This window comes from Pseudochaenichthys georgianus, chromosome 1 (assembly GCF_902827115.2).
Source record: "Pseudochaenichthys georgianus chromosome 1, fPseGeo1.2, whole genome shotgun sequence".
Taxonomy (NCBI): Eukaryota; Metazoa; Chordata; class Actinopteri; order Perciformes; family Channichthyidae; genus Pseudochaenichthys; species Pseudochaenichthys georgianus.
The window spans coordinates 32,932,887-32,948,173 of NC_047503.1; the positions used below are offsets into that span (position 1 = coordinate 32,932,887).

General features: G+C 39.9%; 2 protein-coding genes across 2 annotated transcripts; one reads left to right on the forward strand and one right to left on the reverse strand.

Moving 5' to 3' along the window:
• The first annotated feature begins 1,014 nt into the window (after positions 1–1,014).
• LOC117447506 (N-acyl-aromatic-L-amino acid amidohydrolase (carboxylate-forming) B-like) lies at positions 1,015–8,217 on the forward strand. The gene is made up of 7 exons (XM_034084218.2): positions 1,015–1,093; positions 2,725–2,951; positions 3,105–3,297; positions 4,337–4,430; positions 4,517–4,624; positions 5,063–5,150; positions 8,054–8,217. Exons 2-7 carry the CDS (start codon positions 2,725–2,727, stop codon positions 8,118–8,120), a joined length of 777 nt encoding a protein of 258 aa, XP_033940109.1. The 5' UTR covers positions 1,015–1,093; the 3' UTR covers positions 8,121–8,217.
• A 677-nt stretch (positions 8,218–8,894) lies between these two features.
• On the reverse strand, positions 8,895–15,159 carry LOC117447516 (claudin domain-containing protein 1-like). Its single transcript, XM_034084228.2, has 5 exons — positions 15,021–15,159; positions 14,262–14,741; positions 13,027–13,134; positions 12,594–12,731; positions 8,895–10,316 (listed from the first exon to the last, which is right to left on the reverse strand). Exons 2-5 carry the CDS (start codon positions 14,485–14,487, stop codon positions 10,096–10,098), a joined length of 693 nt encoding a protein of 230 aa, XP_033940119.1. The 5' UTR covers positions 14,488–14,741; positions 15,021–15,159; the 3' UTR covers positions 8,895–10,095.
• Between the last annotated feature and the right edge of the window lie 128 nt (positions 15,160–15,287).

Here is a 15,287-nt window from a genome sequence, read left to right on the forward strand (position 1 = left end):
GAGAGGGGACTCAAGAGGGGGCCTGAGAAGGAACTTGAGAGGGGACTCGAGAGGGGACTCGAGAGAAGACTCAAGAGGGGACTTGAGAGGGGACTTGAGAGGGAACTCAAGAGGGGACCTGAGAAGGAACTTGAGAGGGAACTCGAGAGGAGACTCGAGAGGGGACTTGGAAAGGGACTCCAGAGGGGACTTGTGTCGGCCGGAACGCCAACAGGACACAGGGCCGGAACCATGGCTGCTGGGGCCGGAACTGGAGCCCAAAGCATGGCTTCTGGGGCTCGGAACACAATCAGGAAATCAGACACAGGAGGGCAAACACAGAGACGGGAATCAACAGACAAGACAGGGGGTGAACACTTTTCAAAATAAAACAGGAAACCAGAGACATACAAAACACAGACAGATCGTGACAAACTACCTGACATTTGATCTGAAGAATATAAGGAGGAGGGAAAAGAGTAAGAACAACTCCCCAGGAAAGAGTGAATGAAACACAAGGAAGTAGAGGGCCAGCTAAAAACACTCTGTATTGTGGGGGAAACTTCTGTGTAGCAATGCAGGAGGAGTCACCGACTCAAAGGAGACACGGGGAGAGCTGGAGCTTTGATGGCAAACACTGATGGGTTTATTTGGAGCTTCGGCCGGAGAATTCACAAAACAAGTCAAAGAGTCAGAGGTTCTGACTTCACAGTAGAGTTGCAATGTCAATTCTGAAGAACTCTACCTCAGATCCATGTATTTAGCTAGTTCAGAGAGAATAATCAACATTGTACATAAGAATATAGAATGATAACACCTCCAACAGGCAGGTACAGGTAGAGCACAGCAGCCAAGTCAGGACAGTATGAACTGATCAACTGGGTGAAAGTTATGGGCCTTGTATTATATTTATAATATACAATATTTCCCCAACATGTATGTGTATGTCCTTTTTGTATCAATTTGCATTCATTTGTGTCTGTGTCTGCATGTGAACGGAGTGCCTGCATTACTTTGCTTGCCGCTTATGAAATACTACTTTCCTGATAGTCTTTTAGGTCAAAGGTTGCTGAAGTCGAGTGAGTGCTGAGCAGAGCTGAACTTCGAAAGAAAGGTAAGCCGTGCAGGCGTGAACGTTGTGTCTTACATGTGTTTAAGTACAGTTTGCTTTTAGTTTTCTCTTCTGTGATGAGGAGAGGGTTGAAAACCGAAACTGTGTACTAAAATAGAAAAGATATCCGAAACGTCGAGGTGCCATAAAAGCGATAGTTGTGTTTTAGTTTTGCCTCGGCAATGGTGAAAGGAGTTGCTCAGGAGGTTGTTTAGCACAGGAGGTTTTGGTCTCTGTTGTGCAACAGCTGTTTCCTATCAGTGCAGAGGCCTCTCTGTCACCCTCGCTCTTGCTTCACACAGCGGCTAGTGAAATTATAATTTTTTAACTTTTGCAAGCTGTGACCCGATCTTCCAACTTGCTGATTGTATAATCTCTGCATTTCTCTGTAAGATGTACTCCGTCTGTGTAGAATCAGCATGTCTCAGTGTTAAAGAGGAGGAGACGGAGACAGTTGTAATACCTGATATTGCACTAACTTTTAAATGATTTATGCACCAATAATGCCAATACTGCCATTAACTTTAAATTCAAGCACTGGCAGACGAAATGTCCTCTATGCAACTTGTTGTCAGACCATTTCAAAACACAAGCAGCCAGACAGCAAACTAAAACAATAGAGAATTGATCAATTTTTCCCTATCTAAACCCTTACAGTTTGAGCAGAGTTGTGCATTTGTAGACTTAACACTTATCCCCAACTCTAGAAACAAAGGACTTATAACATATATTATTATATTATATACATATCATGAGTAATAATTAGCTATTCTGTCCATTAGCTTGTCTACTGTGCTGTTTGTTCTCTGAAGCAGATGTTTGTTTTCAAGCAGCTGTTTAACCTGTTTCTGATCTCATTCAGTCAAAGCGCGTTCCTGCCTCAGGTTTTCTCTGAAACTACAGTTACAAGAACAAACAAGACTTCCTATTCACACATCAGTTAAAACAATTTCGAATTAATTCCACAGGAACAGTTTTGGAGATATGTCATATTATTCCAACTAAGAATAACTATGGTACAAATATTTGTATTAACCACATTATATCCTAGTAATAAGTTGGAACATATTCCTACTTCACAAAGATCAAGTGATTGTAGAACAATTCATTGAAAATATAGACTATGGTGTTGTATTTAAACTCAGTAAATTTGAATTCCCCTTCAAGCGAATCAGAAATGACAAATGAAAACTACTGCTTTACTTAAAAGAAAAAATATACACAAAAACCTTCACCCCTGTCATTGATTATCGAGTGAAATAAACAGCCATAAAAACACTTCAGGTTTATGACTTCCTCTGACAAGTTGCTCCTGTTGATGGGACAGAAGAATAAATGGTCAACGGCAGTTTAATGTGTTCAGGAAGTCGTCTGCAATCATTCAAAGAAAGTTCCAACAACAGACTGAAACACTTTAACCTCAGTTTCTGACCATCAGCTTGAACCTTATTTCAGCATCCGGTCACAGTAGTGTCTGGTTTATGTATAACCTGTTCATTACACTTTAACAGGTTTGGGCAGACCCACGTGTTTGTACCTTCACGTGTGTACGCCTGGGCTTCATGAGAGGGCAGGGCAGAATAAAGTAAGAGTTTTAAACATCTAACAATCTTACTTTTTGTTCCTGCCAACAGATGGAGAACGCCATTTTCTCGCCAGTGTCCCGGGTTGCCATTTGTGGTGGCACCCATGGAAATGAGATGACAGGCATGTACGTGGTGAGAGAAATGCAGAGACAGGAGGCAGATCAGACTGGATCTGTTTCTATAACCACCGTAATATCAAATCCACGGGCTGTGGAGGTGTGCAGAAGATATACAGAAACAGATCTCAATCGCTGTTTCACAAAAGCCTTGCTGAGGTAATGTTGAAAGAAAAGTAAAAGTACCAAACTTTAGCATTAGTATTTTAAAAGCAACTCACATTTGAAAACTGCCTTGTAATATAATTATATAAAATGGCTAGTTTAGAGGATGCATGTATAAGAAAACTCATTACTTTTTCCAACTACCAGTTCCCCCATCACAGATTCAACCCCCTACGAGGTGAGGCGCGCCCAGGAGATTAACGCTCTGCTCGGGCCCAAAGAGAGCCAGGAGGCTGTGGATCTGCTGTGCGACCTCCACAACACCACCGCCAACATGGGAATGTGCCTCATCTTTTACTCCTTGGACTGGCTCACACTGCACATTTACAAATACATTCAGGTAAGAGCATGGAGTCATCAAGACTAATATTTACAATTAGATTTCATGACATGCATCTGACCTGGACTGTAATGATGCCAAAGATTAAAAACCGCAAATGTAGACCATAAAGTGCTGGAGCTGTAGGTCCCATAAGGTTCAAATTAAATTATGTTTGCATTTATAAAGAAATACTGTATTTTACTTACATGTATTATAAAGAATACCCTATTTATCAATGAGAAAGGGTCTGAAGACTGTCTTTCTTTATGTTCAGGAAAACACAATAAGAGACCTGGGCGGTGGGTGGCACTAGAAGAGAGGTTCATAAAAGTCTTTACTATTCATACTGGGGACCACACATTTCTGTGCAGAATATCAGACATCAGAAATCTTATCAAATCAAATCAAGTTTTATTTATATAGCACATTTATAAACGATTTTTGGTCGAGCCAAAGTGCTTTACATATAATAAAAGTAGCCTACAGTAGAGACACCTTACAGCAAATACAACAGCACAGATTGTTCAGAATATCAGTATGAGAAAAACGACACCCTCTATCCTTAGACCCTCACATCGTACAAGGAAAAACTTCCAGAGAAAACCCACAGTTTAAGGGGAACATGGGAGAAACCTCAGGGAGAGCAACTGAGGAGGGATCCCTCTTCCAGGACGGACAGACGTGCAATAGATGCCGTGTGTAAATCGAAGAGATAATACATTTTACAGCATATAGACCGAATGTTAGGAAATGCATGTGTCTGTAATAAGAAGATGAATCCACGAGGATGTCAGCTACAATCCTGTATTGATCCCACAGCGGGAAAACCTACAGCGTTACAGCAAAAGGGATAGCACAGATAAAAAAGGAATAAATAAAATGAGTTCACTAACCCATGAAATTAAGAGGCAATCACATACTGCAGGAAGAAAGGACCTGCCGTATATCTCCATGAGGCAAAAACTGAATCTATGGTCAAATTCCAGATAAAAGTGTTATAAAGTATTTTATGTTAAAACTCAAAGGGCTTAATTGAAGCAACTTTTCTGGTTTTCAGAGCAACATGACCTCTGCGCCTGTGAGAGCAATGCTAATGAGTTCACCCAAATCTGAGGCTTATTCCATGGAGTCAGTGGGTAAACATGGCTTCTGTAAGTGTGTGTATGTCTGCATGCATCCAAATAATTCGACTGATTATTGTGTAAAATACTAGAATTGCTTTTCTTGTTTTCTGCAGCGATAGAAGTCGGTCCTCAACCCAACGGTGTGCTCAGAGCTGATATCTTCAACATGGCGAAAGAGGCAGTGGATTACACTATAGAATGGCTTCATAAATTCAATTCAGGTAAGAAAGACATATTTAAATAGAGAGATTATCAACAAAATAAAGTACATATTTTCAAAGGCACCTTCATCTTTCCTTGTTTTGCTTACTGGGTAAAAATGCTATGCTTCTTGATGATTTAAGGAATCTGAATTTGAAGTTTTCTTTAAAAATAATGTTACTTACGTAATTACTTATCCATAGTGTTATCTAGAAATTAACATAGTTTAGTTTTTATTTGCTCAAATTTGAGATCAATTCTGTCTAACCCAAGTACAACGGAGGGTCGTACAGCAGATATCTTAAAGCCTGGCCAAACCATAACCTTCTGCAAGATTCCATCAGGGTTAAGAGAAAAAATGTTCTTATCATTTAATAAAGCTGTTATATTACCATGTTAGCTCTGACACTTAGCCACCTTGAACACACCAACATTACAACTCATTACTTTGCCAACAGGAAGTACTTTTGAAGGAGGTGAAGTGGAGGCATACACTGTCGTGAAGAGTGTAGACTACCCAAGGGATCCAACGACCAAGAGTTGCAGGTAAAGGACAAGTACATCTGGTGGAGATACATGCAAACATAAGCCTTCACTGAAAGTGCCTATAGTCTAACAACATTTAAAATAACAATGCATAAGGGTCTCGATGGGTCTACAGACAATAATCGTCTGAATCTGCAGCTTCCCTTGGCTTCATTGAGCTTTATAGCTTTATAGTTTCAGTCAGAACTCTGTTTGTCCAAAGGCAGAGTCATTAAACCATCTTTTCTTTAGCTAATCACAGGGTCAAACTGGTCAGGAAGCAGAAGACATAGCTGGGAAGATACAGTATCTTATCAGTTTGTTAGCTGCCTTGTGCCTCTCATTCTCTGCTGGAGATAACACTTGCAATGTTTAGTCAAAGAATGTAGACCATTCTCTCTGGAATATCAACAAGATAGCAAGAGAAACTCAGAGTTGGTTGGGCAGAGGCTCTCTCTACGGTGTCTCAGCATATGCTCGTCAATTCTCTGGCCCACTGATATGTCAATGTTGTGCTCACATCCACTCTCTGTTGCCCCTATATTAGATATTGCAGGATTAGCTCTTTGCAAGAAATCGAACAAGCATAGTTACCAAAATGTTAAACTATTCCTTTAAATCAGGGGTCTCCAACACGTCGATCGCGAGCTACCGGTAGCTCGCGGGCAGCTTTTCAGTAGCTCGCAGCTCGATTATCGATTATAGCGTAGTGACGGTGCTTCCTGATTTTTCGGCCGGGGCCGGGCAATTAAGTGTTTTTATTTTAGAATTGTTTCTGTCACACAAATATAACATTGGTCCGTGACGCAGAGATCAAGGAGCAGACGTGACAGCGGCACAGCGACACCACACATGGAACAGTCTGCTTTCTCCAGCAGCACCAGTCAGAACCAACAGCCGAATGACCCGCTCTGAATCAGGCCGCGTCGCTGCGGCTCAGAGACACACGGGGAGGGATTTGTGTTTTTGAAAAACACTCGTTATCGTAATGTCAGGTTTTTGGTGGATTTAATCAAGTCTTGGATTGCAGAGTATGAATGTCCTCTCGCTATTTTCAGTTGATAAATACGTGTGTAAAGTTTGTGAAGGCAGGAGGAAAGCTTCCGCAATCACCGTCTCCTCTCGGTTCCTCCAAACCCCGCCCCCTCCTGAAAAATAACTACTAATAAGAGTGACAGGCTGATAGAAACTTTATTATTCACTGATTGAGATGATGAAGCTAACTTAATCTCATACATTCATGGGATTCATGTAACAGTAAGACAGAGAATGTAAGTGTGCACCCACATGCACTATTTTTGTTTTTATAATGCTGTTGTAAATACTCCTGTTGTCTGCTGTGTTCAGACTCAAGTCCTGTGTGTGATGCCACATTCAGTGTCCTTTTTTTAACAGAAGACCGTTGCTAGAAGCTGCAGCTAGACTGCAGAAGAATTCGTTTTTTGTTTTTGAGGATGGAACAATGTCACACACAGATATAGGGAGGCTAGACCTATACAATTGATTAATTATGGTTTATAATTTAATGTCAACACGAAGAAGAAGAAAAGATGGCTGCACTGTTCAGTGTCAATCCTGTGGAGATGGAGATGGAGGTTATAAATCTCCAAAATCATGTTCAGCTGAAGTCTCAGCAAAACTCACAACATTTCTGGAGCCTTGTAGACCCAGAAAACTATAAGAACATTCACCAAGCAGCACTGAACATGTCTGCTTTATTAGGCTCTACATCCCTTTGTGAAGCAGCTTTTTCCGGCATGAATGTCATGAAATCTAACTACAGAACAAGACCGACTGATGAACATGTAAATGACTCTATTAGAGTGAACCTAAGTGGGTACACTACAGCATACACCTGTGGACTCCATGCAGCGCCAGTTATCTCACTAACTGTAAAAGAGTGAATGCACTTATTTTACACGTGCCATAAGATGCTTGCAAGGTGGTGATTAAGGCGATGTATTTACTATGTGGGCCATAATAAGAAGTGAAAACATTGTATTTTTCTCTTGGACATGTATGTGAATCTTCAGTGATGTACTTACTATGTTGTCCATATTAATATGTGAGAAATTGTCGTTTTCTTGGACCTTGATGTGAAGTTAAGATTTTAGATAAGCTTTAGGTATTGCAATTTCACACACAATTAGCTTAATTCAACTGATGAGTGCTATGTGAATAAATGTAAGCGATGCGATGCAAGTAGCTCTTGGCCACTTTCATTTTTTCAAAGTAGCTCTCAGGTGGAGAAAGGTTGGAGACCCCTGCTTTAAATAGTGTGAGGGATTAATTTTGTCTTTACTCCTAAGTGTCAAAGAATAATTCTCCTTACTCCTAAGATATTTGACCTTTCGGCCTGTTGACGTTTTACGACCAAGCCGAAGTCTGTTATCTGTCTTAAGGAGTGGGAACGGTCAGCTGTGGCTGACCTTACCAGTTTTATGACCGGTCAACTCTCGGTCATAGGAGCCATAGAGTCAGATAAAGTGATTCAGTGCCCCCCAGGTGTTCACAGATGCTTTCCCCAATATGGGGGTTGACTCTGAGTGAAGCTAATTAAAGGTCTGCCAAGATGAGATTCAGAATTGACATGGCAACCCACCTGAGCAGTCAGAACTTTTGACTGTGTGACTTGTGATGTGAATTTCTCCGGCCGATGCTTGTATTAAACTACCAGTGTTTGACATCAGAACTCCTGCTGGTCCTGTGTCTCCTTCATGAGTCGGTGACTCCCACTGCATTGCTACACAGAAGTTTCCTCCACAAATAGTTTCACAGGGTAGTTTTAGTTACACAGTTAAATGCAAACATGCAAGATTGCTGTGATTTAGAAAACTATGAGGGTAACAGTTAACTTGATACTTGCATTGAAAAGCTTCCCTGATGCGTTTGACTAATCTATGAGAGGTCTCTATCTTCTCCAGGATAATGACTTCAAGCCTCTGCAGCCAGGCGACCCCATGTTCCTGTCTTTTTCTGGGGAGACGGTGAAGTACGAAGGAGAGGACCTCCACCCTCTCTTCATAAATGAGTGTGCTTACTATGAGAAGAAGATTGCCTTCCATTTAGCCAAGAAGATCACAGTGACCCTCCCGTCTATAAGACTGGACTGGACTGAGACAACGGAGACAAAAGGAAACCAAGACTTAATTTCCATACTTCAAATTATAATCACAGAGATGTGTACACTATATGTATAATCATGTTTTAAATCATATCAACAACAAAAATGTACTCACCTGTGCAGTGACTAAATATTCAACAGTTGCTGGACATGATAACATGATTACCTCCTTATCCAATACAGGAGCAGCTGTGCAACAGTGCGATCTCTGGGAGGCAACAAAGGGCGTTTTTGTATTAAATCAGTTTATTCTGTACTTAAGTGACATGTATACATGCTGGAATTATAATCTGTACCTTCTGTATAATAATTAGACTATGACATTGATATTTTATAAACTGTGGCAAATATGCAAAACACGAATCAGTGAAGTTTTTGATGGTGTGATTTGACTTTCAAATGATTAGACGCTGATGACTTGCTGCTAAAATATGTTTGTTCACAAACTAAGTTTAGCAAGTGAACTTTTGCTCATTGCCACGTAACACAAAGTTGAGTTGAGGTTTATGGGAATACCTGGAAATTTAATATTGCTCTCTCGAAAAAAATAGCAACAGAAAAGCATTTTAGTTTTTCTTACATAATTTCAGTCTTAAGGATTGACGATTACTTTTTACTATTAAAGTACACCACAAGAGAAGAAGTCTGCAAATGTCAATTTATCAATACAGAAACAGTGTGCTTCAGAATACATAAAAACATTTACAAAAGCCTGTGTATACACATGAGAGGAATAACAAAACATTGTGACACAAAAACATCACAATTTGTAATCTGGTACATAGAAATGTGTAATATTGGTCACACAACAAAGTGGCATATCATTCACTTTCCAGGCAGATGTTGAGTGTAGAGGCTTACATTTCTGAGGATTTTCACTTGCAAGTGAATTCGGCAATTTCAACTGTTGTTTAAAACACCCGTCTATTTGCTCTGAAGTATCATGGAGCAGTATTTAAAAAACTTTAACTGATGCATTATTTGGCTGTCAAACCAGTCAGTTGGGTAACTGAACAAACAGACCTTGAGAAAGGAACAGACAACGACTGCAACCACGTCTAGAAAAACATTTCAAGTAGTTTAACAAATGTAAAGTGGCAGTAGTATAACTTTGGGGCTGAAACATTAGAATTTAAATGTTACAAAGAGGTATCAAGTTTGCGAAAGTGGCGTCAAATCAACTCAGTATTTTACGTGTTAATAGATATTTATTCTATAAACACAGCTGCTAATGGGAGTGGTTACAGTTTAAGTGACATTTCGTGAACACATATCACAGGCTGAAATCAACAACTACCACAGATGACAGAAATGTCAGCTTAAAAAAAAAAGGCATGCAAAAATAAAACCTCACAAAAAAATAAATCATAAAAAAAGGCTTTTATAATATTGGTCATGCACTAATAGAGAAAGCTACCCTGGCTTAGATAAAGACGGGTTTAACATCTACCTATTACTGATTTAAGGGCAATGTGGTGAGCAGCTTTGGAAACAATGGCAAACAAAAAGAAGGCATTCAAATACAGTTAACAACAGATAAAACAAATGACCCACAATATCTGGTCAAATAAACTATAGAACATGCTTTGGCTAAGATATAGGTTAGAGGTTTGAGAAAAAACAAAAAGGTGAAATAACCTGACAGGTTTTAAACCTTATTATAAGCACTTATGATTCGTTGCAAAAATGGTTAGGTGTGTCCCTGCCTAGATCTATGATATCCTGTTACTGCTTCTTTGTATTTAAAGATTGTTACAGAGGAAGTGACCGGTACAGATGTGTTTTTAAGAAAGTCCTCAGAGCAGAAGTCTGATTCAGGTAAGAAGTTGTAGCAGTCTCTCTTTAGGCTACCCTGTACGCCGTCATGCGGCTGTAGTTTTTGCGGTGACTCCTCGCCGCCCACAGAAACAAAGCAGCTGCCATCATCTGCAGGGGGAAGGAGATGAGGGCGAGGTAGAGGGACCAGCCCAACGAGCCCACCACCCCTTCTGGGGGAGGGGAATACTGCTGGAGCAAATCCACGCCCGCCAGGAAGCAGCAGACGGTGCCCAGAGTGCACAGACCTGAAGAGGAGAGACGCAAAGATGAAACACAAAACAGACAATTTGACGCACTGCTCGGTTTGTGGAGGTGTGAAGGCAGGAGCAGGAGAGAAACTAGAGCGTGAATGTACCATATTGAACAGAAACAGATTAATGCTGAGGCAAAAATAATTTTAACAGCAACAGCTGGACCCTGGCTCAGAACAACTCCACTATCTTCAAATCACTGTCAATCATGATTTTGTTCATACTACATGTTGTAGCAGAAATATAAATACTTAAAGACCACCTCGGCATACCAAATATCACATACCAAATCACTGTGTATTGTCACAAGTCAACAGAGGTCAGGATCTACAACAATGATCGATGACATAAAGGTTTCCCTCATATTACTTATTCAAAGCAGAGAGAAAAACAGTCTGATGTGTCTGGGAAATTAAAAGCTAAAGGTTTCATTACTAGAAGTCAGATATGAATGTATGAAGAGAAAACTGACCTTACAAGAAGAGAGCCATAAGCAGCACCGCCAGGCTGATGTTAGTTTTAAATTTGAGAATCATCAGCTGGACTAAGGCACCATGGCGCTGATGGCTAACGTGTGTTCAAATGCCTCCAGCAATTATTTTCTATTCAAGCTCACACACTTGCACCATCATTGTGAGTGAGTCAGGACACTACATTTTAAAACAGTCCACATTGGCAGCCTCCATACGAGCTACCGTACCTTTACTACTTTTAGTGTGTGTATTGATGCCGTCATGACATGCGTTAAATGCTTAAGTGTTATTAGATGTGGTTTGTTAGTGTTACACTTCACAAAATAAAGTCTGCTGTGAGTTTCATTTAGTACAAGGTCTTCCCATTTAAATAAAACCAGCAACCTGGTACAAAAACAACCTATGGTGTATTTACCCTGTCCAATATAAATGATACATTGGGGGTTGCATAAATCCCAAGAGTCTCTTGCATTGTGTTTTCTTGTTTACATATTGCAAGATGGTGGAAAGCATCTTAAATCCAAATGTCCCTTTTGAACATTTGAACAACTATTTGTTATTTATTCTGTGGTCCATGGGTGAAATAAGGTAATGAGTAGGGGTGCAACAACTAATCGACTTAATCGATTACCAAATTAGTTGCCAACTAATTCAGTCGTCGATTCGTTGGTGACGTCATCACGTGTGTTTTACGCGCCGTTAAGCTCCAACATGATGGGTCTTTTTATCGGTACTGGAGACATTTAAAAAAGATATGTCATGTATTATTGCTACAAAAACATTATATCGCAGTCTTAGTGTCGCCAACTAGTTTCTAATATGCAAAAAGACAAACAAATGTGATGTCTTTTCGATCAGACGAGATCTCTCTCCCCCGTCTGTGTGCGAGGGGACGGGGCAGTTTACACACACGAGGCTGCTTCATGCAGCAACACACTGCGGAGATGGCGGAGTGAACGCGCTCCGAGGTGTGGTTAAACTTTACCCGTCTTGAGGTGGACAATGCTCGTTGCCAAAAGTGCAATAAGAGTTTAGCATGTACAGGCGGTAACACGAGCAATTTGTCTAAACATTTAGCAAAAGAGCTCCACATTCAGACGGAGAAATGCACCGGGTTCGACTGTCTTTCTAGTAGCTCTGTAGCCCCATCCACGAGGAACGTTTCCACGTCAGGTGTTATGCTAGCAGCATGGGTTAATGATTAGAGGTAACCGAGTTATTTATTATGTTAAAGTTTGAGCTATTCTGTTTACAGTTCTGTTATGGGCAGCTGTGGCTCAGTGGATAGAGTGCTGGACTTCGAATCAGGGGGTACCAGGTTCGAGTCCCACGGCAGTCAGCTTGTCGTTGTGTCCCTGGGCAAGACACTTCACCCCAAATTGCTCCTGTGGAGATTGTCCACAGTACTGCTTTGGATAAAAGCGTCTAACAAATGACATGTAATTTATCACATTATTTAATACGATTTGTTAAAACACTGTCGTTTCTTTTGATGTGAAATATTATTTATTTAATTTAAATAAAGAGCAATGTTAATCTTGTTCAAAATGTGTTTAGTTAATTTAATAATAATATATGTATTTTTTAATCAAGTATTCATCTTCATTGTTAGTTTCCACATGCCTAAAACAACCTCAAGCTACATATAAAAGTTGATGGCTAAATAAGAGCGTTTGAGAAATTGTGCAAGGCATAATAGTCCAAATAGTCGATTAATCGTTTCATTAATCGACAGATTAATCGATTATCAAATTAGTCGTTTGTTGTAGCCCTAGTAATGAGCATGCATTTTGCTCACCTGCGAGCAGATGGAGCACTCCCACACCCAAGGTGGGGGTGAAGCTGCGGCACAGGCAGGCGCAGACCCCAACAAGGCCGCCAAGGAACACCAAAGCCAGGGACACCAGGGGTAGCAGAAACTGGCACCTCCACAAGTCTGGAAAAATAGAGAACATTAACTAAAAAAATACTTTCAACTCCTAAAAATAAAACATTAATGTTATAAAACATGGCAGCTACACATTAAGACATTGAAGGAAGAAAACAAAGAACATAGTCACAATTGGATGGATATAAAAAAGCATGAGGAAGTGGAGGCTGAACAGTATATTGTGACTACAATTCTGTTTTTACAGCCGTTTTTATGGTCTAGTGAAATTGGGTTCAAATGGAAGCAGGGTGAACAGAAAGCACAACACAAACGTGGATGAGGAGAAACAGGGTGGACTCACATGTTCTCAGCAGATCTTCCTCACTGTTAGGGTTTCCGAGATGTTTGTACTTTGGACTGAACTGCTGAGGAAGAGTGAAGCTCACACACTGCCTCTCCATCTTCGGATCTGAAGTCAAAAGAGAAAGCACATTTAAATGAGCAGTCATCATTTGCTAAAAAACCCATGGTGCAATGTAAGCTTGAGCAGCACGAGCATAAGCAGTACATCATCAGATAATACACATGTGTTATCATTTGTACTGAAGAAGCTAGCTCTATCATTGCAGGTAACACTGCAAAACAATGAGCAATGCAATGAGTCATTCATTACACAGATAATATCACATTTGATTTTCAACTTTTACCCTTAAGTAAATTTCCAAGCTAGCCAAAAAATAACCATTCTGTACCATTTTAAATAATCATAACTCTAAAGAGGTATTCATCTGGCGTCAAGAAAACAATCACAACTTTCATCAAAATAAAATGATATACGTCTACTCGCATTTCCCTGTATTGCAGTCAGACATTTGGTGTCTCAAAGTTTGTGATCTAAACTGCAATTTGAAATAAATCCCTCCCTAACCATGCATGCGTTTGCTTAACATCAGCTTACAATGTCAGTGCTTCCTAATAGGTACAAGTACATTTCAAAAGTTCGTTAAAAAATCATCCCCGTATCGTAATGTATAATTGAACTGTGTCTGTGGGTTAGTGCAAATATTTGTATTATTTGAGTTTGATTTAATGATGGCTAAAAATAGGATGATGTTTTTTGTTGCCTGGAATTATCTGTTGTTTTGCTTTGTTTTATGTATGTTTGAGTGTGTGTGTGAGGACCCAAGGAAGAATGTTCATGCTTATGTTAGTGATCCTAATAAAGTATAAAGAATGAATTAGGGAGGATTCAAGAGAATGTATCTGAAAGAAACCTGTAGAGATGGATAATCTGCAATAATGCACATGCTATGGACAAGCTTGCACTAATGTACATTCTCATAATATTGAAGTGACTGTTATTTTGTACATATTGATTGTTGTGTTTTTATTTAGGTCTTAATGTGTCTTTGACTGTGTATGTATATTGGCACACATCTGTTTATATACATTTGTTTTAATATTCCGGATTGTGGGAAAAGGTATTTCGATCTCTCGGTCTGTACACACAAACTGGAAGATTGACAATAAAGATGACTTTGATGTGATATATTCAAAAGGAGCTGATACCTGGCTCTTTGAACCAGTAGGACTGACCTGGAACCAGTATGCACCTCCACCACAGCCCCAGGGTCTCGCTGTAGGTCTTCTCATCAAACTCTCCATTGATGAACTCGGTGGCGTTGCTCCCCTCACGTTTCCCCGGTGGACAGCTGTACTGGTACCAGTGCTGAGTGCCCACCGCCACAGAGAGGTACACCGTGGCCATCAGGCTCAGCACCGAACCAATCACCAGAGCTGTGGCATAGCGATTGTCTACCATGATCTAGGTCGTTTTGAGCTGGTGTATACAAGAATAAACTGCAATTTGATTAAAGAAATGTATGTAAATGTATTGGCTTCCACTGTTTAATTTTTAAAAAACTGATATTTCCGCTTGGTATTAAGGCACCACGGCATGTCTGTTAACTATTGTCAGATAGTAATGGCAATGAGTATCTCAACATGATACTCGATGTAATAATATTGCAAGTGCAGCATTTTGAGAAACGTCCCAAACACGGAGGCGTTCAAATCCTGCAGAAAAAAACAAAAACACACAAAGGTTAATGTAAACGTTTAGCTATTAAGTGATTCTTGCTGTGTTACATCCTTTAGTTTCTTAGTTTCACGAGAAAATAGTAATTTGTTGATGGTAAACAACACAGATATAACAATAACAAGGAAGGTGGCTTCCTGTAACGTAGCATCTAATTAGCTAGAGCTAATTATCGTTAGCTACAGCTGGCTACATACGAAACATTTAACAATTACATTTGACAATTAAACGTTGAGGATTCAATTAACTTTATTTACCTCATCACGGGAACTGTCGAATATTGGCGTTATTTCGTCTGCTCTTTACATTTTCAACAGGCCTCCGCCTTCTTCTTCTTCTCTTGCTTTTGGCGGATTGCAAACGACTTAAAAGGTGCATACCGCCACCTACTGTACATGAGTATGAATCATCACATCATTCCAACTCTTTAACTTATGCTCTAATAAAAATAATAAAATCAATCAATAAAACCATGAAATAAATAAAACAAAAAACAAATCTATGTTCTTTCCTGACCTAATGTT

Bases quoted from the DNA above. Each gene is read 5' to 3' on its own strand.
- LOC117447506 (XM_034084218.2), top strand. From the start codon at position 2,725: ATGGAGAACGCCATTTTCTCGCCAGTGTCCCGGGTTGCCATTTGTGGT. The intron at 3,298-4,336 runs GTAAGAGCATGG...TCTGGTTTTCAG, and splicing joins ACATTTACAAATACATTCAG to AGCAACATGACCTCTGCGCC. The intron at 5,151-8,053 runs GTAAAGGACAAG...TATCTTCTCCAG, and splicing joins CCAACGACCAAGAGTTGCAG to GATAATGACTTCAAGCCTCT.
- LOC117447516 (XM_034084228.2), bottom strand. From the start codon at position 14,487: ATGGTAGACAATCGCTATGCCACAGCTCTGGTGATTGGTTCGGTGCTG. The intron at 13,135-14,261 runs GTCAGTCCTACT...TTTTGACTTCAG, and splicing joins GAGGTGCATACTGGTTCCAG to ATCCGAAGATGGAGAGGCAG. The intron at 12,732-13,026 runs GTGAGTCCACCC...CTATTTTTCCAG, and splicing joins GGAAGATCTGCTGAGAACAT to ACTTGTGGAGGTGCCAGTTT.